At 43.6% G+C, this 22753-nt stretch overlaps 1 protein-coding gene across 1 annotated transcript in view; it reads right to left on the bottom strand.

Annotated features, from left to right (window-relative positions):
* Positions 1–22753, bottom strand: part of LOC109867580 (copine-9-like) — a 224315-nt gene that overhangs the window by 138869 nt on the left and 62693 nt on the right. Inside the window, exon 5 of the mRNA XM_031826680.1 lies at positions 16–55. Within this exon, the coding sequence (XP_031682540.1) occupies positions 16–55 (40 nt within the window). The remainder of the gene's footprint in view (positions 1–15; positions 56–22753) is intronic.

The following is a 22753-nucleotide window of genomic DNA, read 5'->3' on the forward strand; positions in this document are numbered from 1 at the left end:
CACCGGTATGCTTACATGTTTTGAAATGTTTGAACTTCTGGTGTCCACATTGTACCTGTAAGAAATAAGAACAATAAATCATCACCTGATAATGGGTTGAATCCACCAAAAATACAAATGACAAATTAACACTTACAAAATACAATTAACACCTACATATGTACATTCCATATTTTAGCTGCTATGGGAACGAATACATTCCAGCAGCATATTAAAACTGGGTTGATGTTGTCAATTACATTGGCAAGTAAATATTTGCCAGGACAAATATTTAATTATAAATCCGATTATTTGACATGGGGGAGATGTGGGAAGCGAAAATGATTTTTCTGCCAGCTAGTTAGCTAGCACGCTGCTAGCGAAGAAGCCTACAGCCAACTGGCAGGCACAAAACAAGGTAATGTAAAATAACCTAAACTTTCATTACATGAAGCTATTTTTTAAATATGCAGTTGGTTTTCATTGAAAGTAGTGAACAGTGGTGATGATTTTTTTAAATTATGTAATTGTCAACGAGAGTTACTGCTAGTCTTATAAGGAGTTGTGGTCAGTCTCAGCGACGCTGACACCAACTCCTTGTAACTCTTTGTGAGACTGTCGTAATATGGACACCGTACATGTAGGTTTTTAAAAACTATTTTTACTAGAAAACAAGGTGCTATCAATTGGTGGTTTGACACTAAAAAAAACGAGAGTGGCAGGTAGCCTAGTGGTTAGAGCGTTGGGCCAGGAACCGAAAGGTTGCTGGATCGAATCCCTGCGCTGACAAGGTAAAAATCTGCCCTTGAACAAGTCAGTTCACTGTAGGCCATCACTGTAAATAAGAATTGGTTCTTAACTGCCTAGTTAATTTAAAAAATACTTGTTTCAGTAAATCTGGGAGAAACCCCAAACTAATTTTATATCAATGATAATATACTAGTTACACTATATATACAAAAGTATGTCACTTAAAATGACTAGATTTGGCACACAACCATGCAATCTCAAGTCAGTTGTCAAATTTCTGCCCTACTACTACGGCTGCCCCAGTCAACTGTAAGTGCTGTTATTTGAAGTGGTAGGCCACACAAGCTCACAGAATGGGACCGCTGAGTGCTAAAGCACATAAAATGTAAAAAAGATGTCCTCGGTTGCAACACTCACTACCTTGTTCCAAATTTCTCTAAAAGAAACGCCAGCACAATAACCATTTGTCGGGAACTTCAAGGGTTTCCATGGCCGAGCAGCTGCACACAAGCCTAAGATCACCATGCGCAATTCCAAGCGTCGGCTGGAGTGGTGTAAAGCTCACCGCCATTGGATTATGGAGCAGTGGAAATGCGTTCTGTGGAGTGATGAATCATGGTTCACTATCTGGCAGTCCGACAGACAAATGTCGGTTTGGCGGATGCCAGGAGAACGCTATGCCTAGTGCCAATTGTCAATTTTGGTGGAGGGAGAATAATGGTCTGGGGATGTTTTTCATGGTTCAAGCTAGGATCCTTAGTTCCAGTGAAGGGAAATCTTAACGCTACAGCATACAATGACATTCTAGACAATTCTGTGCTTCCAACTTCATAAGCAAACAGTTTGGGGAAGGCGGCCCTTTCTGTTTCAGGCAGCATGACATGCCCCTGTGGACAAAGCAAGATCCATATAGAAATGTTTTGTCGAGATCGGTGTTGGAAGAACTTGACTGGCATGCACAGAGCCTTGAACCTCAACCTCATCAAACACCTTTGGGATGATTTGGAATCGCTGACTGCGACCCAAGGGCCTAATTACCCAACATCAGTGGCCTGACCTCACTAATGCTCTTGTGGGCTGCTGAAAGTCCCCGCAGCAATTGTTCCAACATCTAGTGGAAAGCCTTCCCAGAAGAGTGGAGGCTGTTATGGCCAAGCAAACCGGAGGACCAACTCAATATTAATGCCCATGATTTTGGAATGAGATGTTCAAAGAGCAGATGTCCACATACTTATGGTCATGTAGTGTAGTGTTAAAGTAAAATTAAAGTAGTGGTTAAAGTAATAATTCCAGACTGTTAGTTAAACCACAAACAAATTTGAATATTCACGCTAATGTCAGTTTATGTGACAAAACACGCATTGTCCAGTCTAAAACCGCTGTGAAATATACAGTATTTCTATAACCAAAAATATGGTGCTTTCAGCTGTTTGAAGCTGGTGTACAAAAACCGAAACTAAGAATGGGAAGCATAGAAGTAGCGAACATAGAACATATCTACCACTTCTTAGACCTTCTTTCAATGAGAACGACAGCTCTATAATTAACATTTCCATGTGAATTTGAAAGTATTCAGACTGCTTGACTTTTTTTCACATTTTGTTACGTAATAGCCTTATTCTAAAAATGTTAGTTTTTTTATCCCTCGTAAATTGACACACAATAGCCTATAATGACAAAGTAAAAACAGCTTTTTAGAAATGTTTGTACAAACTGAAATACCATATTTGCACAATTATTCAGACTATTTGCTATGAGACTCGAAATTGAGCTCAGGTGCATCCTGTTTCCATTGATCATCCTTGAGACGTATCTACAACAAAGGCACAACCCCTGTCTATATAAGGTCCCACAGTTGACAGTGCATGTCAGTGCAACAATCAAGCCATTCTCCATAGAGCTCAGATACAGGATTGTGTCGAGGCACAGATCTGGGGAAGAGTACCCAAAAATGTATGCAGCATTGAAGGTCCCCAAGAACACAGTGGCCTCCATCATTCTTAAATGGAAGGAGTTTCCCAAAGGCACCTAAATGAGTCAGACCATGAGAAACAATATGCTCTGGTCTGATGAAACCAAGATCTTTGGCCTGAAAGCCAAGCATCACGTCTGGAGGAAACCTGGCACCAAACCTATAGTGAAGCATGGGGGTGGCAGCATAATGCTGTGGGGATGTTTCTCAGTGGCAAGGATTGGGAGACTAGTCAGGATCAAGGGAAAGATGAATTAAGCAAAATACAGAGAGATCCTTGATGAAAACCTGCTCCAGAGGCACTTCAGGACCTCAGACTGGGGTGAAGGTTCACCTTTCAACAGGACAACGACCCCAAGCACACAGCCAAGACAATGCAGGAGTGGCTTTGGGACAAGTCTCTGAATGTCCTTGAGTGGCCCAGCCATAGCCCGGACTTGAACCCATTAGAAAACCTCTGGAGAGACCTGACAATAACTGTGCAGCGACGCTCCCCATCCAACCTGGCAGAGCTGGAGAGGAGAATAATGGGAGAAACTGGTGTGCCAATCTTGTAGCGTCATACTCAAGAAGACTTGAGGCTGTAACCACTGCCAAAGGTGCTTCAACAAAGTACTGAGTAAAGCCTCTGAATACTTATGTAACTATGATTTTATATATATATATTTCTTATATATAAATTTGCAAAAAAAAACAGTTTTTGCTTTGTCATTATGGGTATTGTGTGTAGATTTATGAGGGGAAAAAAACGATTTAATCAATTTAGAATAAGGCTGTAACGTCACAAATGTGGAAAATGTTAAGGGGTCTGAATACTTTCCGAATGCACTGTATTGCAGCTTTAATGTGCTGCATCATAGTTAAACCATAAACATATATTAATGCACTTCATCATTCAGTACAGGCAGCCTCAACCAGGGTTTGGAATAGGGAACAGAACAGAAAACCGTCAAATAAACAGAACCAGAACAGACAACGAATGTGATCTATACTGCTGTCATGACTCTCTCTCTCCTTGGTGAGGAACAAAGGTGCATCTTTATGTAATACATGTATCACTAGCCACTTTAACTATGCCACTTTGTTTACATACTCATCTCATATGTATATACTGCACTCAATACCATCTACTGTATCTTGCCTATGCCGCTCTGTACCATCACTCACTCATATATCTTTATGTACATATTCTTTATCCCCTTACACTTGTGTCTATAAGGTAGTAGTTTTGGAATTGTTAGCTAGATTACTTGTTGGTTATTACTGCATTGTCGGAACTAGAAGCACAAGCATTTCGATACACTCGCATTAACATCTGCTAACCATGTGTATGTGACAAATAAAATTTGATTTGATTTCATTTGAGATCAGCGTGGCAGTCAGTAGCCACGCCCCAGTGAGCTCAGAGTTCGTGCCAGTATGACGGAACGCCCCCTTTAGCCAGAGTGCTTAAAAGACCGGCGTGATAGACAGCATGAGCTGAAAATTACGAAGTGGTTGGAACCTATGAAAACCAGACCAAGACATGCCGGGTTGCTTCTGGTGTGTAAAATGGTCGGAAGCTGATGTAACAATGTGCTGGGTTCGTTGTCTGAGTCAGGCGCAGGACACAGGTTCGAGAAAAACACAACAAGTCTTTCCTCAAAATATGAATACAAAAAAACGGAATATCTTCAACAAGGAAACATCCCGTAAAGAGAAAACCCTCCAACACACACAGTAACCCAAAACAATCACGGACAAAACAGAAAGGTAGACGAGAGGTTAAATAAGGAGCATAATAAGGGAATAGAAATCAGGTGTGCGTAATCAAGACAAAACAAAAGGAAAAAAGGAAACATGGATCGGTGATGACTAGAAAGACGGTGACGTCGACCACCGACCTCAGCCGAAGTCGTAAGAGTACCACACACCCCCCCCCCCCCCCCCCCCTTGACGCGCGGCTGCCGACACCGGCCTCGGGGACGCAGGGCGATCCGGACGGAGACGGTGAAACTCCTGTATTAAAGATGGGTCTAGGATGTCCTCCGCCGGTACCCAGCATCGCTTCTTCTCCGGGCCGTACCCCTCCCACTCCACGAGGTACTGAAGGCCCCTCACCCGACACCTTGAGTCCATGAATGCTCGTACGGTGTACGCCGGGGCCCCCTCGATGTCCAGAGGGGGTGGAGGAACCTCCCGCACCTCAGACTGCTGGAGCGGACCAGCCACCACTGGCCTGAGGAGAGACAGGTGGGAACAGGCTACCTAAGTATGGTTCTCAATCAGAGACAACGATTGACAGCTGCCTCTGATTGGGACCCATTCCAGGCGAAACACATAGAAATACAACACAGAACAAAACACAGAATGAAAACATAGAATTCTCACCCCAACTCACGCCCTGACCAAACCAAAATAGAGACATAAAAAAGGAACTAAGGTCAGGACGTGACAGCAATAATCTGAGACGGCACTCAGAAAATAAATAAAATTATCTGTCATGTTGGAGTCAACAGAAACCAGAAATCACATTATAATATTCCCTTACTTTTGATGATCTTCATCAGAATGCACTCCCAGGAATCCTAGTTCCACAATAAATGCTTGATTTGTTCGATAATGTCCATTATTTATGTCCAAGTAGCTACTTTTGTTAGGGCTTAGGTATACAAATACAAACGCTCATGCAGGTCCATCTGAACGTCGGACGAAAACTTCAAAAAGTTATATTACAGGTCGAAGAAACTTGTCAAACTAAATATAGAATCAATCTTCAGGGTGTTGTTATCATAAAGTGGGTGTTGTTCAATAAAGTTCCAACCGGAGAATTCCTTGGAACGCAGGTCGCTATCATGTGAATTGCACGTGACCAGGACCTGGTTCTCTGCCAGTAACCTGACTCATTCAGCTCTTATTCAACACCACAACACAGTAGAAGCCTCATTCAAGTTTCTAAAGATAGTTGACATCTAGTGGAAGCCCTAGGAAGTGCAACGTCCTCCATATCCCACTGTGAATTCAATAAGGGCTGGGTTGAAAATCGACCAACCTCAGATTTCTCACTTCCTGTTTGGATTTCTTCTCAGATTTTTGCCTGCCATATGAGTTCTGTTATACTCACAGACATCATTCAAACAGTTTTTAGAAACTTCAGAGTTTTTTTCTATCCAATATTAATAATAATATGCATATATTAGCAACTGGGACTGAGGAGCAGGCCGTTTACTCTGGGCACCTCTGGACACCTTTCATCCAAGCTACTCAATACTGCCCCTGCAGCCATAAGAAGTTTGTTAAGGGCTCGTGAGTAAGCATTTGAAATCAATCAAATTTCATTTGTCACATGCACTGAATACAACAGGTATTCACCTTACAGTGAAATGCTTACTTAACCTGTCTAGGACTGGCCAACAGCCAATGAAATTGCATGGCGCCAAATACAAATCAACAGAAATCTCATAAATCACATTTCTCAAACATACAAGTATTTTACACCATTTTAAAGATAACATTCTCATTAATCCAGCCACAGTGTCTGATTTCAAAAATGCTTTACAGCGAAAGCTCCACAAATGATTATGTTAGGTCACCACCAACTCACAGAAAAGCCTCCCCAGATTCTCCTTCACCCAAATCCAGACAGCAGATGTTTTGAAAGAGCTGCAAAACCTGGACCCGTACAAATCAGCTGGGCTAGACAATCTGGACCCTCTCTTTCTAAAACTATCAGCCGCCATTGATGCAACCCCTATTACCAGCCTGTTCAACCTCTCTTTTGTATATCGTCCGAGATCCCTAAAGATTGGAAAGCTGCCACGGTCATCCCCCTCTTCAAAGGAGGGTGACACCCTAGACCCAAACTGTTAAAGACCTATCTATATCCATCCCGCCCTGCCTATCTAAAGTCTTCAAAAGCAAAGTTAATAATCAGATCACTGACCATTTCGAATCCCACCGTACCTTCTCTGCTGTGCAATCCGGCTTCCGAGCCGGTCACGGGTGCACCTCAGCCACGCTCAAGGTATCATAACGGCCATCGATAAAAGACAGTACTTTGCAGCCGTCTTCATCGACCTGGCCAAGGCTTTCGACTCTGTCAATCACCGTATTCTTATCGGCAGACTCAATAGCCTTGGTTTTTCTAATGACTGCCTAGCCTGGTTCACCAACTACTTTGCAGACAGAGTTCAGTGTGTAAAATCGGAGGGCATGTTGTCCGGACCTCTGGCAGTCTCTATGGGGGTACCACAGGGTTCAATTCTCGGGCCAACTCTTTTCTCTGTATATATCAATGATGCGCTCTTGCTGCGGGCGATTCCCTGATCCACCTCTACGCAGATGACACCCTTCCTTGGACACTGTGCTAACTAACCTCCTAACAAGCTTCAATGCCATACAACACTCCTTCCGTGGCCTCCAACTGCTCTTAAACACTAGTAAAACCAAATGCATGCTTTTCAACCGTTCGCTGCCCGCACCTGCCCGACTAGCGTCACCACCCTGGACAGTTCCTACCTAGAATATGTGGACAACTATAAATACCTAGGTGTCTGGCTAGACTGTAAACTCTCCTTCCAGACTCATATTAAACATCTCCAATCAAAAATCTAATCTAGAATCGTCTTTCTATTTCGCAACAAAGCCTCCTTCACTCAAGCCGCCAAACTTACCCTAGTAAAACTGACTATCTTACCGATCCTCGACTTCGGCGATGTCATCTACAAAATAGCTTCCAACACTCTACTCAGCAAACTGGATGCAGTCTATCACAGTACCATCTGTTTTGTTACCAAATCACCTTATACCACCCAGCACTGTGACCTGTATGCTCTAGTCGGCTAGCACCTCTCTACATATTCGTCGCCAGACCCACTGGCTCCAGGTCATCTTTAATTTTATGCTAGGTAAAGCTCCGCCTAATCTCAGTTCACTGGTCACGATAACAACACCCACCCACACGTTCCAGCAGGTATATCTCACTGATCATCCCCAAAGCCAACACCTCATTTGGCCGCCTTTCCTTCCAGTTCTCTGCTGCCAGTGACTGGAACGAATTGCAAAAATCGCTGAAGTTGGAGACTTTTATTTCCATCACCAACTTTAAACATCAACTATCTGGGCAGCTAACCGATCGCTGCAGCTGTACATAGTCCATCTGTAAATAGCCCATCCAATCTATCTACCTCATCCCCATACTGTTTTTATTTTTTTACTTTTCTGCTCTTTTGCACACCAGTATCTCTACTTGCACATCATCATCTGCTCATTTATCAGTCCAGTGTTAATCTGCTAAATTGTAACTATTTGCTCCTATGGCCTATTTATTGCCTACCTCCTCATGCTTTTTGCACACACTGTATATAGACTTTCTTTTTGGAGTAAAGGTGGTCTAGAATTGTTTTCCCTCTGGTTGCACATTTAACATTCTGATAGAAATGAGGTAAAACTGATTTAAGTTTCCCTGCATTGAAGTCCCAGGCCACTTGGAGCGCCGTCTCTGGATGAGCATTTTCCTGTTTGCTTATGGCGGTATACAGCTCATTGAGTGCGGTTTTACTGCCAGCATCGGTCTGTGGTGGTATGTAGACAGCTACAAAAAATACAGATGAAAACTCTCTAGGTAGATATTGTGGTCTACAGCGTATCATGAGATACTCTACCTCAGGCGAGCAAAGCCTCGAGACTAGATATCGTGCACCAGCTGTTGTTTACATATATGCATAGGCCCTCGCACCGTGTCTTACCAGAGGCTGGTGTTCTATCCTGCTGATAGAGTGTATAACCCGCCAGCTGTGTGTTCTTAATGTCGTCATTCAGCCACGACTCGGTGAAACACAAGATATTACAGGTTTGAATGTCCCGTTGGTAGGATATACGTGCTTTCAGTTCATCCCATTTATTTTTCCAGTGATTGAACATTAGCTAGCAGGACGGAAGGCAAAGGCAGATTAGCCACTCGTCGTCTGATCCTCACAAGGCACCCTGATCTTTTTCCTGTGAAATCTCTGTTTCCTTCTCCAGCGAATGATGGGGATCCGGGCCGGGTCAGGTGTCTGTAGTATATCCCTCCCGTCCTATTCATTGAAGAAAAACTCTGTCTAATCTGAGTTGAGTAATCGCAGTTCTGATGTCCAGAAGCTATTTTCAGTCATAAGAGATGGTAGCAGCAACATGATGTACAAAACAAGTTATGAACAACGTGAAAAAACAAACAAAGTAGCATGGTTGGTTAAGAGCCGATAAGACGGCAGCCATACCCTCCGGCGCCATTATGGACAATCACTGTTTGCATTCGGAGCATGTGATTAATACAATTTGATTTGATACAAAACTCACACAGAACGGATAAACATCATGTTTAATAAATAAGCAGCGTGTATATGGATATGAAGGAGGAGACAAGAATGACAAAGACAAATATATGGAGATGGAGTGAATGGTAATGAATTCCAAAAGAGGATCGACTGTATGGACTGAAGTCCCCCATGCCCCCCCACCCCCCTCCTCCACCCACGGGGAAAATTTGACACATTTTTCCTCAAGGCTACCTCGTCATCCCCATGGAGTTCTCTTAAGTGCCAACATGCCGAGTTCCTTTGAAAGGGCTTTTGTTCATGTTCGACAAAAGGAAATCCACTTGCTGTTAAGCTGAACATAATGTAGAATATTGTGTTTTCTTCTTTACCGCCTGACCTCTCTCTCACTCCCTTTCTATCTGGACCCACTCATTCCTGTCCAAGTGCTTTTGAAGTTAAACCTTGGAAGATGGTGCTCTACCTTGTGCTAAATAGAAACAGTGACCTTGCCAACACCTGGGTCCTATGGATCGATTTGCCCTTTTGAAGGAGCTCTTCAATAAGACAGAGGAGCCAAATGTTTTCTTGACTGTAATTAACAAGATGAGGTCCTCCGGGACTCCACGGTATAGTCTAAATTAAATACAAAAGCCATTTAATGGACAGCTAAATCGGGTACTTTGATAGTTGATTTTATTGATGGTGTACATAGTGTTGATAAGTAGGCAATTCCCTGCACGCTTCAAGACATACACCTCTATTAAATTGGATTCCCAGGAGAAATGACTGCCATGTTCAGTGAGTGACAAGGCCCTTGGATGAGATGCAGGTCAGAGGGCCAATTGCTGTCCTAATAGGATATTGCAAAGCCCTATGGACCCACCAGGTCCAGGGACGATATACAGTTGAAGTTGGAAGTTTACATACACCTTAGCCAAATATATTTAAACTCAGTTTTTCACAATTCCTGACATTTAATCCTAGTAAACATTCCCTGTCTTAGGTCAGATAGGATCACCACTTTATTTTAAGAATGTGGAAATTCAGAATAATAGTAGAGAAGAATGGGAAGAACTCCAATACCTTGACTTTGTTGTCCTTAAGCCATTTTGCCACAACTTTGGAATTATTCTTGGGGTCATTGTCCATTTGGAAGACCCATTGCGACCAAGCCTGAACTTCCTGACTGATGTCTTGATGTTGCTTCAATATATCCACATAATTTTCCTTAATCATGATGCAATCTATTTTGTGAAGAGTACCAGTCGCTCCTGCAGCAAAGCACCCCCACCACATGATGCTGCCACCCCCATGCTTCACGGTTGGGATGGTGTTCTTTGGCTTGCAAAGCCTCCCCCTTTTTCCTCCAAACATAACAATGGTCATTATGGCCAAACAGTTCTATTTTTGTTTCATCAGACCAGAGGACATTACTCCAAAAAGTAAGATCTTTGTCCCCGTGTGCAATTGCAAACCATAGTCTGTCTTATTATGGCGTTTTTTGACCAGTGGCTTCTTCCTTGCTGAGCGGCCTTTCAGGCTATGTTGATACAGGACTAGTTTTACTCTGGATATAGATACTTTTGTACTGGTTTCCTCCAGCATCTCACAAGGTCCTTTGCTGTTGTTCTGGGATTGATTTGCACTTTTCGAACCAAAGTACGTTCATCTCTAGGAGACAGAACGCGTCCCCTTCCTGAGCGGTATGACGGCTGCGTGGTCCCATGGTGTTTATACTTGCATACTATTGTTTGTACAGATGAACGTGGTACCTTCAGACGTTTGGAACTATAGTTTGTTAACAATACATTTGTGGAGTGGTTGAAAAACTAGTTTTAATGACTACATCCTAAGTGTATGTAAACTTCTGACTTCAACTGTAGGTAGTGTAAAATGGTGAGAAAGATTGAGTTGTCAAAATGACACTGTCAAACACAAAGTCACGTATAAAGAGAAAGATGTGTTAATGTTACAATGAATGCCTTCACTCTTTAACTCCTTGATTCCCACCGTATCCCCGGTGCACTTTGGACTTCTAACCCTTTTACATTGTGTGTTTGAGCTACAGACTTCTGTACCATTGGATTAGTCTATTTCCTATGCATCTGCATAGATACTAACCGCTAGTCTGTCTGATAAATGAGGACTGAGCTTGATCCCGAAGGGTTCCAGGGCAGGGTCTTCTCACAAAAAAACTTCTGTAGACTCTGACATACACGTACATTACATGTAATCTGTTTTGTTCTATGACACTCACAAGCCACACAAGAGTAGTTAGGAGGTAAGGAGCTTCTACATAGATCATAGGAAATTCCAGGACATAGTGTCTATATTACTGAAATAAAGTCACATAGTTGCTGTCACGAATTCCAAACAAAGTTATCACTCACTTGTTGGATATTCATTTCATTTCACACTGAGCAAACCATTTCTGTACTAAATGCATTTTTATAAGGTCAAGGCTTGGCAGACCTCGGCAGATCTGAATGCAACTGTTTTGCATTTTACTTGTAGCCTTGCTTGACCTGAAAAGAAAATGGTAAAACATTTCATTGTGATGCTAAATATAATGGCTGGACATGCAAAAGTAGTGAAGAAATGCAGAGGTAGTGAAAAAAACGCAGATTTGCTGGGGTCCTCGGGCCTGATGAGGTTTTAACAAAAGGCCTCATAAAGGATGATGTTGCTGTCCCTCTAGGAAAACCCTTTTGGTTCTAGGTAGTTTCTTTTTTCTAAGGGCTTGGCTTGGTCCTGTGAAAATGTATGATATCATTCAAAAGTATTTAGCAAAAGAACTGAAAGCTAGGGGCTAATGTGTATCATGAGGGAAAGTAGAGGGGCTTTCCTGAAGACCAAGAAAGCTATAGCAACCACATTATCAAAATCTACCAAAGTGGCAGAGAGCAGAGCTCCCCACCATCAAACAATAAGCTTTCTACAGTATCTCTAAACTCCAGAGCCTTTCTCACTTTTATTATTATCTCCCTCCCTATTCTCCCTCTTTAATGAATCATCCATCTCTCTTGATACATCACTTTTAATCGGAATTCCCCCTTATTCGCTTACTATAAATCCCATCTCTGGCAATGTAAAATGTAATGCAGAGCCTGGCTTCAGTGGTATCAAATAAAATTACCGCACAGTAGGATAAGCCTGGAAATGATGGCAAAATTAGATTTAGCGCCATGAGGAGCGATAGACTCGCCCAAAAATTGGAAAGCCCTCATTTACATGGCAGACCACAGACAAACGTGCGGCAGTTCTTTGTAATTGAGACAAAGGACCGGCATTAAACACATTGTGATGTCCTGAGAGATGGGGCATGAATTACCACGAATTACCACATTGTTACAAAGAAAATCCTAACGAGAGGGAAACATTATTGTTTTCTGTTATGCGCATTTGCTAGCTGGGAGGCAAATGGTCCTATTCAGAGGGCGAATATACAAAACCTTAATTGCAGGCACGGATCAACGCATAGGCATACCTGGGCTGACAGGAAACCCAGAAAAAGTGATAGCGGCTAGGGGCCCATGGAATGGGTTATTATCCGTGCCCGCTTAATTACATTTATCAACAACAACAACAACAACAAAAGGCCTTTATAGGCTGCTGTAGCCACAAACCAGTAGCACAACACCAACTCTGGCTCTTCAGTTCTTCTATTCTTTTAGTTCTACCCCACTGATACAGGGCTGTGGTGGGATAGGCTGCCTTTGATACTAAGTGAACCACTATCTTCAATAATTGAGACAGAGCTAGAGGCTCCTTCTACTTCCATCTTGGTATGAGTCAAGAGACTTGGCTTTATTTGCCTTTTGGCTGCAGGAGGAACAGCACTAGACAATTCCAGCATCACCGTCAATCCCCCCCTAGACTACAGTCAAGCATGTTCTGGAAGAGTTTAGCAACTACATGTTATATAGAAGCAAACTACTGTATAGGATCAACAACTATAGATTTAAAAACTATAGGGTCATACTATAGCAGGGGTCTCCAACCTTTTCTAGTAGGAGAGCTGCTTAAAGAAAAAAAAAAATAAGTTGCGAGCTACTCGTTTCTTTCTAGCTTTCAAATATGTACATTCTCTTTTTCTCTTTCCTCCAACAACCCTTCCTTGGTGTACAAGAGATGTGTTTTCTGTCAATATACCTGGTAGAATAATGGTTCATTAATAACAACTCTAAGGGGGTTTTGTATTTTCCCGAATTCTGGTTTTGGTTTTTCACTTCCAGAAGAGAAACAACGAAATGAATACATTTAGATGTTTAAGTGTAATTCCACTTCAATTGCACATCTAGGAGAGGAATGTGTTTGGCTAGCAATGTTTCTGTACTGCTGCTGCACATGTCATGATTGAGTAAAAAAAACTATCCCAGATTGATACAAATAATCATGATACAGTTCTGTCAAGTAAGCCTACATTGCAGTTAACTGTTGAACTCTGATACGCTCTGATAGCATTTTCTAAGTGACACCTATATTGTACACTACCTTCATGAAATACATTTTGATGTCAAAACTATAAGTCCTACAAACGCATTGTTAGCACATTTAGAAAGGTAAGAACTGTGGGGTCTTGATACAGGAAACAAAGTGACTATTACAAAGCCAGAGCAACAACAAGCAAAGAAAAGCTAAATGTTCCAATTGTCCCCATGTTGGGTAATAAGATATTTGAAAGACTACTGTAGGTTTGAAATAAAAGATGTCAACGATTACTGTTCCAAAAGGATTTTTAAAAATAGGAATGATATACATATGAGAAGAAAACTAAAGTCGCTTCCTTTAAGTACAATTCCTGTATGATACCCAGTTCGTCCACTAGACAGCAGAAGAAGATCACATGAAGTCCATGACACCTTGAAACCAGATGCGTCTGGTTTGGGTAGTGACTCACTGTGACAAAATGCCTGAATGTATTTTCAAGCCTGACATTTTAAAATTACCCGAGTTGTCAAGTTTGTTTTTTGAAATAACACACAAACAGGTGAGGAAACAAATGTATTTTCCCATAAATTTTTCCCATTGTAAACGATGAGTTAGATAAACAGCGCATATGGAAGATGCATTCAAGGTAATATGGATGGAGAAAGAAATGTACTACATTACGATGACCACCAGGTGTACCCTTTATATGCATATTAGATTTTTGGATAGTTTGTGGGTTGTTATTCTATGTTTAGTTGCCTGTTTGCACTAGTCATATAGTTTGGAGGCAGGTGGAGATAGCACGGGAGGAACGGCGACGATATGAGGGTACACGGCTAGCACGGGAGGCTGAGAGGCAGCCCCAATAATTTTTGGGGTGGGGGAACACAAGGAGCTTGCATGAGTCAGGTCAGAGACCTGAGCCAACTGCTTGTGCTTACTGTGGGGAGTGTGTTACTGGTCAGGCACCGTGTTATGCGGTGGAGCGCATGGTGTCTCCAGTGCGCTATTCTAGTCCGGTGCGCTCTATTCCAGCTACTCGCATTGGCTGGGCTAGAATGGGCATCAAGCCAGGAAGGAGGGTGCCGGCTCAGCGCTCCTGGTCTCCAGTGTACCTCCTTGGACCAGGTTATCCTGCGCCGGCTTTGCGTACTGTGTCTCCGGTGAGTCTACACAGCCCAGTACGTCCTGTGCCAGCGCCCTGCATTTGCAGGGCAAAAATAAACATTCAGCCAGGACGGGTTGTGTCAGCTCTACACTCCAGACCTCCAGTACGCCTTCACAGTCGAGTATGTCCTGTTCCTCCTCGACGCACTCGCCCTGAGGTACGTGTCCCCAGCCCGGTACCACCAGTGCCAGCACCACACACCAGGCATATAGTGCGCCTCGGCAGTCCAGTACGCCCTTTTCCTGCTCCTCGCACTCGCCCTGAGGTGCGTGTCCCCAGCCCGGTACCACCAGTGCCAGCACCACACACCAGGCCTACAGTGCGCCTCGGCAGTCCAGAGCGTCCGGCGACAGTACCCAGTCCAGAGCGTCCGGCGACAGTACCCAGGCCAGAGCGTCCGGCGACAGTACCCAGTCCAGAGCGTCCGGCGACAGTACCCAGTCCAGAGCGTCCGGCGACAGTACCCAGTCCAGAGCTTCCGGCGACAGTACCCAGTCCAGAGCTTCCGGCGACAGTTCACAGACCGGAACCTCCAACGACGGGCAACAGTCCGGAATCTCCAGCGATGGTCCCCAGTCTGGGGTCTCCAGCGACGGTCCCCAGTCCAGGGTCTCCAGCGATGGTCCCCAGTCCGGGGACTCCAGCAACGGTCCCCAGTCCGCGGACTCCAGCGACGGTCCCAGTCCGGGGTCTCCAGCGATGGTCCCCAATCCGGGGACTCCAGCGACGGTCCCCAGCCCGGGGACTCCAGCGACAGTCCCCAGTCCGGGGTCTCCAGCGACGGTCCCCAGTCCAGAACATCCGGCGATAATCCATGCAGCAAGGGTCCCCAGTCCGGGGCCTACGGCGAGAATCCGCAGTCCAGAGCCTCCGACGATGATCCATGGGTCAGTGATACAAAAGCAGAGTAAAGAAGGGGGGCGGTGTCCAGAACCAAAGCCGCCACCAAGGTTAGATGCCCACCCAGACCCTCCCATATAGGTTTAGGTTTGCGGCCGGGAGTCTGCACCTTTGGGGGTGGGGGTGGTACTGTCACGCCCTGACCTTAGTTATCTTTGTTTTCTTTATTATTTGGTTAGGTCAGGGTGTGACAAGGGTGGTTTGTGTAGTTTTGGTATTGTCTAGTGGTTTTTGTATGTTTATGGGTTTTTTCTAGTCTAGGTGTTTTTGTCTATGGTTGCCTAGATTGGTTCTCAATCAGAGACAGCTGTTTATCGTTGTCTCTGAATGGGGACCATATTTAGGTAGCTATATTCCTTGGATAGTTTGTGGGTTGTTATTCTATGTTTAGTTGCCTGTTTGCACTGGTCATATAGCTTCATGGTTCGTTTTGTTGTTTTGTATAGTTTTGTTCAGTGTTCGTTATTTTCATTAAAAGAGTTACAGTGGGGCAAAGAAGTATTTAGTCAGCCACCAATTGTGCAAGTTCTCCCACTTAAAAAGATGAGAGAGGCCTGTAATTTTCATCATAGGTACACTTCAACTATGACAGACAAAATTAGATAAAAAAATCCAGAAAATCTCACAGACCTGTAACTTCTTCTTTAAGAGGCTCCTTTGTCCTCCACTCGTTACCAGTATTAATGGCACCTGTTTGAACTTGTTATCAGTATAAAAGACACCTGTCCACAACCTCAAACAGTCACACTCCAAACTACACTATGGCCAAGACCAAAGAGCTGTCAAAGGACACCAGAAACAAAATTGGAGACCTGCACCAGGCTGGGAAGACTGAATCTGCAATAGGTAAGCAGCTTGGTTTGAAGAAATCAACTGTGGGAGCAATTATTAGGAAATGGAACACATACAAGACCACTGATAATCTCCCTCGATCTGGGGCTCCACGCAAGATCTCACCCCGTGGGGTCAAAATGATCACAAGAACGGTGAGCAAAAATCCCAGAACTACACGGGGAGACCTAGTGAATGACCTGCAGAGAGCCGGGACCAAAGTAACAAAGCCTACCATCAGTAACACACTATGCCGCCAGGGACTCAAATCCTGCAGTGCCAGACGTGTCCCTCTGCTTAAGCCAGTACATGTCCAGGCCCGTCTGAAGTTTGCTAGAGAGCATTTGGATGATCCAGAAGAAGATTGGGAGAATGTCATATGGTCAGATGAAACCAAAATATAACTTTTTGGTAAAAACTCAACTCGCCGTGTTTGGAGGACAAAGAATACTGAGTTGCATCCAAAGAACACCATACCTACTGTGAAGCATGCGGATTGAAACATCATGCTTTGGGGCTGTTTTTCTGCAAAGGGTCCAGGAGGACTGATCCGTGTAAAGGAAAGAATGAATGGGGCCATGTATCATGACATTTTGAGTGAAAACCTCCTTCCATCAGCAAGGGCATTGAAGATGAAACGTGGCTGGGTCTTTCAGCATGACAATGATCCCAAACACACCGCCCGGGGCAACGAAGGACTTGCTTCGTAAGAAGCATTTCAAGGTCCTGGAGTGGCCTAGCCAGTCTCCATATCTCAACCCCATAGAAAATCTTTGGAGGGAGTTGAAAGTCCGTGTTGCCCAGCAACAGCCCCAAAACATCACTCCTCTAGAGGAGATCTGTATGGAGGAATGAGCCAAAATACCAGCAACAGTGTGTGAAAACCTTGTGAAGACTTACAGAAAACATTTGACCTCTGTCATTGCGAACAAAGGGTGTATAACAAAGTATTGAGATAAACTTTTGTTATTGACCAAATACTTATTTTCCACCATAATTTGCAAATAAATTCATTAAAAATCCTACAATGTGATTTTCTGCATTTTTTTTCCATTTTGTCTGTCATTTTTGAAGTGTACCTATGATGTAAATTACAGGCCTCTCGTCTTTTTAAGTGGGAGAACTTGCACAATTGGTGGCTGACTAAATACTTTTTTGCCCCACTGTATGTAAGCTTATCACGCTGCGCCTTGGTCTCCTCATTATGACGAACATGACAGAATATGAGCATTACTAACTGGCTACACACAAAGTGATATACAAATGCGCGTACCACACAGACAGACGGGCGATTTTGCTGGAAATTAATTGGCAGATATTGTGCTATGTTTGAAAAAACATTTTTGGGAGTCCCATAGGGCGGCGCACAATTGGCCCAGTGTCATCTGGGTTTGGCCGGGGTAGGACGTCATTGTAAATTGATAGAACCGATGCTGGAGATGAGAAGCAGGTACGGGGATTACCTCCCCCCAAATATAGGGGAGGTAATAAACATGTTATTGAGTCCAGGTTAGTCCAATAATCGCTGATGCACGTGACGAGGGGATGGCAGGTGTGCGTACTGATGGTGGCAGGAGTTCATAATGCTGGGGAGCCTGGCGTCTTCGAGAGCCAGGGAGGGGGAGCAGGGGCAGGAATAATAGTACCCCCCTCTCTAGGGGCGCCACCCGGCGAGTCTGACAGGCCTGGGCACTGGACCAGCCGGTTGGGACGTAACAGCCCGACGAACCGGCAAAGGCGTGGGAGCCTGGCAAACCGGCTGAGGCATGAGAGCCTGACGACCCGGTTGAGGCGTGACAGCCTTATGATCCTGCCGGAACATGGGAGCCTGATGAGACGGCTGACGCGTAGATGCCTGGTTAGCCGGCTGACACATAAAACCCTGCGGATCCGGCTGAGGCCTGATGTGGGATGGGCGCCTTCCGAGCCAACCCGGGGCAAGAAACCTCTCAAGCCAGCTAGGGCGCGACAGCCCGTCGAGCTGGCTTAGGCACCCCCTGAAGCCAGCACTCCCCGATACTTTGTTTGATGGCTGCTGCATTCTGATAGAACCGACGGTGGAGATGAGAAGCAGTTACAGGGAGATGAACATATAATGCAAAACAGACAGGTAACAAGACAGGAACAGCATCAGCACACAGGTAAGAACGGCATACGAACATTAAGGCAGCAGCGGGGAACAGATAAACAGGTGATTGAGTCCAGGTGAGTCCAAAAATTGCTGATGCACGTGACAGGGGGAAGGCAGGTGTGCGTAATGCTGGGGAGCTTGGCGCCTACAAGCGCCAGGGACGGGGAGCAAGGGCAGGCGTGATTAAAAAAGAAATACAAAAATAACAATTAAATAAAAACTATTTTAAATTTAATTACAGCATGTCTTAGACATATAGATTAAGAATTTATTATCTGAAGCATACTCAGCTAAATCCTCTTCCCATTGGTTCTTAAGAGAGTTCAGGGAATCCAGATTGTGTGAGTTTAATAGAATCTAGAGGGGAAATTCACTGAGACCAAACGATCACTTGAAAGGTTTTCTGATTTTTTGAGAATGTCTCACAATTAGGGTTTTTTGTGTATTTAAACAGGTTCAGCTAATGCAAGTTTTGAGCAGTGTATTTCTTTTAACCTTTATTTAACTAGGTGTCACGTTCTGTCCTTTATTTCCTTTGTTTTGTCTTTATTTAGTATGGTCAGGGCGTGAGTTGGGGTGGGCAGTCTATGTTTTGTGTTTCTATGTTTGGTTTCTGTTACGGCCTAGTATGGTTCTCAATCAGAGGCAGGTGTCGTTAGTTGTCTCTGATTGAGAATCATACTTAGGTAGCCTGAGTTTCACTGTTGTTTTGCGGGTGTTTGTGCCACACGGGACTGGTTCAGTTTGGTTTATTTCACGTTATCGTTTATTGTTTTGTATTTCAATGTGTTCAGGCTTTTCTTATTAAAATCGTCATGGACACTTACCACGCTGAGTATTGGTCCGATCCTTGCTACACCTTTTCAGACGAAGAGGAGGAAATCTGCCGTTACACCAGGAAAGTTAGTTAAGAACAAATTCTTATTTACAATGACGTCCTACCCCGACCAAACCCTAGCCCGGATGATGCTTGGCCAATTGTGCGCCGCCCTATGTGATTCCTAATCCGGGTCGGTTGTGATACAGCCTGGAATCGAACCAGGGTCTGTAGTCACATATCTAGCACTGAGATGCATTGTGTTAGACCACTGCACCACTCAGGAGTAAGGCAGCTAAGGAGGTGGGGCCACAGGATGAGATCTCCAAGGTCAACCATTTCAGGCCTGTAACATCAGGGATTTCTGTCATCCAATATAGAAGGATTATATAGCTGCCCAGTAATAATATTGAAAGCTTTGAAGTGCTAGACCACCCTGGGGATGAGATCTCTGCAATACACTCTTACGTATCCAAGGGTTTTTCTAATTCCAGATAAAAGCAGATATCAGTTTATCTATGGAGATAAAAATACAAATATTTTGTCAGAAAGACAGGAATACATTGAAATAAGTATAACAATTTAGGTAATACAGTAATTTTAACAGGGTTAATTCTTATGCCCCAAAAAAGATAAAGTAAATCCCAGTGTTCAAGATCCTGTTTCAGGTGACGTTTCAAGGGAGGGAATTTGGCTTTATAGAGAACTTGTGTGTGTGACCCAAATTCCCAAATATTTCAATTTCTGTGTAGTCACTCTGAAAGGCACATGACTAAAATAACTTTTTAGTCTACTTTTTTGTAGATTAACCTTATACCTGGAAATTTGACCAAATGTTTTTAGTAGAACCTGGATGTCTGTAAAGGGTCAGACATATACAGTGGGGCAAAAAAGTATTTAGTCAGCCACCAATTCTGCAAGTTCTCCCACTTAAAAAGATGAGAGGCCTGTCATTTTCATCATAGGTACACTTCAACTATGACAGACAAAATGATTTAAAAAATGCAGAAAATCACATTGTAGGATTTTTTATGAATTTATTTGCTGGTGGAAAACTGACCAGAACTAAGGCACTGACGTTACCTAATAATAACAATAGCAACTGATACCACTGGCAATGCTATACAGTGTCTACAAATGAGAGACTGAGTCTGCAGTGGTAGACACATTCGTCCATTACCCTAATCTCCAAATAGGTGAACATTCAGCTATGCCCCTTGGGAAGATAGAGATGGGTGCTCCATTGCATCGATGTGGGCCAAATTCTCTTGCACACCAAAGGACACCAATACAATCCAGATAGTAGTGTGGTTTAGCCACAATGACGCAAAGTTTTCCGGCAGGCTTTTTTGCTTGAAAACCCCGATGTGAGCAGTCTACAAGGACGTCTTTATCCAATGTGAGGGCTTCCTTCAATAACTTTGTGACTGATGAAGTAGAACTTGAGCCCGGATCCTCAGCTACCAACATTATCCTGATATTGGCTCTTCGCAGATAACCTTGTAAATGTATGCATTGTTCCTTAAGGCTAGCCACATCAGTTGCGAGCTTCTTAACCGTGGTTTGTAGCGTAGTCGTGTCGTCTGAGCATATTGACAAGCCTTGTTCCATGTCGGAGACATTTTTCTTAACTGTATCCAGTTCAGTAAGAACTATTGCTGCATGCTTTGCGAGTTCATTTTTGACTGCTTGTAACTCCGACTTGTTAATTCAATTAAAGTCCTCACTGAGCGCCTCCTTGAGTTCCGACTTGAGTTTAGATTAAATTTCCGCTCTGAGGGCAGCAAGAATCCCGGCCTTGAAATCATCTGTGTTTTCTTCGCTGACCCGAGGGGAGGAGCCGATGCCCCCACTTGTTGAAGAACTTGAGCTCCTGGTCTTGGGCCTAAGTGTTTCTCTTTTGTCAGTGACTCCGCTGAACTTTAAATCAAAAATAGTTGAAAAAAGTAAAGCATCTCATTCAAAGGCTGTATTTCCTAGTTATTTATGGGTCAAAGCGCAAAGAAAGTATTAAATAAATGCAATTTCAGCAGGAGCTCGGAAAAACGTGACCTTCTACATTTTCTCACTAGCGCCCCGTTATGTTTGTAACGGGGCTAACCAGGGGTGGGATAATGTAAATTGGGCTTTGGTTGGATATTAGCCAGTAGCTTGCAGTGTCTGATTTCTTTTTAGCGGTGGAAGGTTTGTTTATGACAGTTTGCGTGGAATGTGAAAAATGCATGTACTTCTCTGAAATGTTTGGCAAGCTACTCATAGGTGGGCTGTGAGCTACTGGTAGCTTGAGATCGATTTGATAGATTCCCCTGTACTATTGTATTGAAAGTGTCTGTTTTATGTCTAGAAGGCAACCTTCCAAGGATAGTGTTACTTCCAACTCTCTCTCAGCAAGATGTTAAAAAACAAAACACTATCTTTCTGACCTGAACTTCTTCAAAATTCCAGCTGAGCCTAAGTTCTTTCATCTTCCATTTTGTTTTCTATCCTTCTCTACTTCTGCATCAGACAGTCATGGTAATTTCCAATATTATCTACTGTAAATGGAAGAAAATTGTGTGAACTCCCCTACACTTTTGACAAGTCATTTGACTTGGGAGAGACGAATGACGTACCTTTGCTTCTCTGTTCTCACCGCTCGATGAGTAGCTGAGTTCTCTTTTCAAAAGAACACAGCTACTTCTCGGAACGCAAGGTAATTGACCTGAGGATAGGATCCTCATAATTCAGGAAAGGTATGGCAAATAAAGACAGGAGTCACGCACATCAGTGGGCCCCATGCCTATCTTGAAACATCTACAGGATACGGCTGAGCATCATAGACAGTATTATATATCTTTTGTATTTGTCCTATGCCTCTCATAGCCTTGATATACAGTGATACACTAGATATAACAGAGTGGGAAACCTTTCTGTGACGTAACTGACTCTCTCTCCCACTCTTCTTCTATACAATGATTCCTTTAGAAATACAAGGATATTGTCTACCTTTGCAAATCAAATCAGATTGAAAGGTAGGAATAAAAACAAGTATGTATAGATTAGATAACCTGATCCATCTAGTTTCCAAGTGTATAGTACAGCTCTGAATTTATTCATTAATGTGTGGATTTGATTCCCCTATCGAATGAGACTCATATTTGAACTTCAATGACCAGATCAAATGGGCTCATTCTAATATCTACAACTCCCTTGGGGTAATCCATGTAGTCCCGTATCTCTATCCATATCTCGAAGCCCTTACAGTACCTCCACAGCACTATCTATCTTCGCTATCTATTGTGATTCGGATGCTAAAAATAATCTCTAGAGGGAAGGGGGTGGTTAAATTATTCATCCACCTCCGCCAGGGGATCTCTCCCTGTTATTGGAGCCACCTCTTGTGACCCCTTATCAGGGAGACCACAGCTGCAGCGCTCCCCTGGTGCCTTGAAGATCCATATCTGGACTATCCTGGAAATGCAATAGGCACCCAGTTTATTTCCACATACCCCCTCGG

This window comes from Oncorhynchus kisutch, linkage group LG1 (assembly GCF_002021735.2).
Source record: "Oncorhynchus kisutch isolate 150728-3 linkage group LG1, Okis_V2, whole genome shotgun sequence".
In the NCBI taxonomy this organism is placed as follows: Eukaryota; Metazoa; Chordata; class Actinopteri; order Salmoniformes; family Salmonidae; genus Oncorhynchus; species Oncorhynchus kisutch.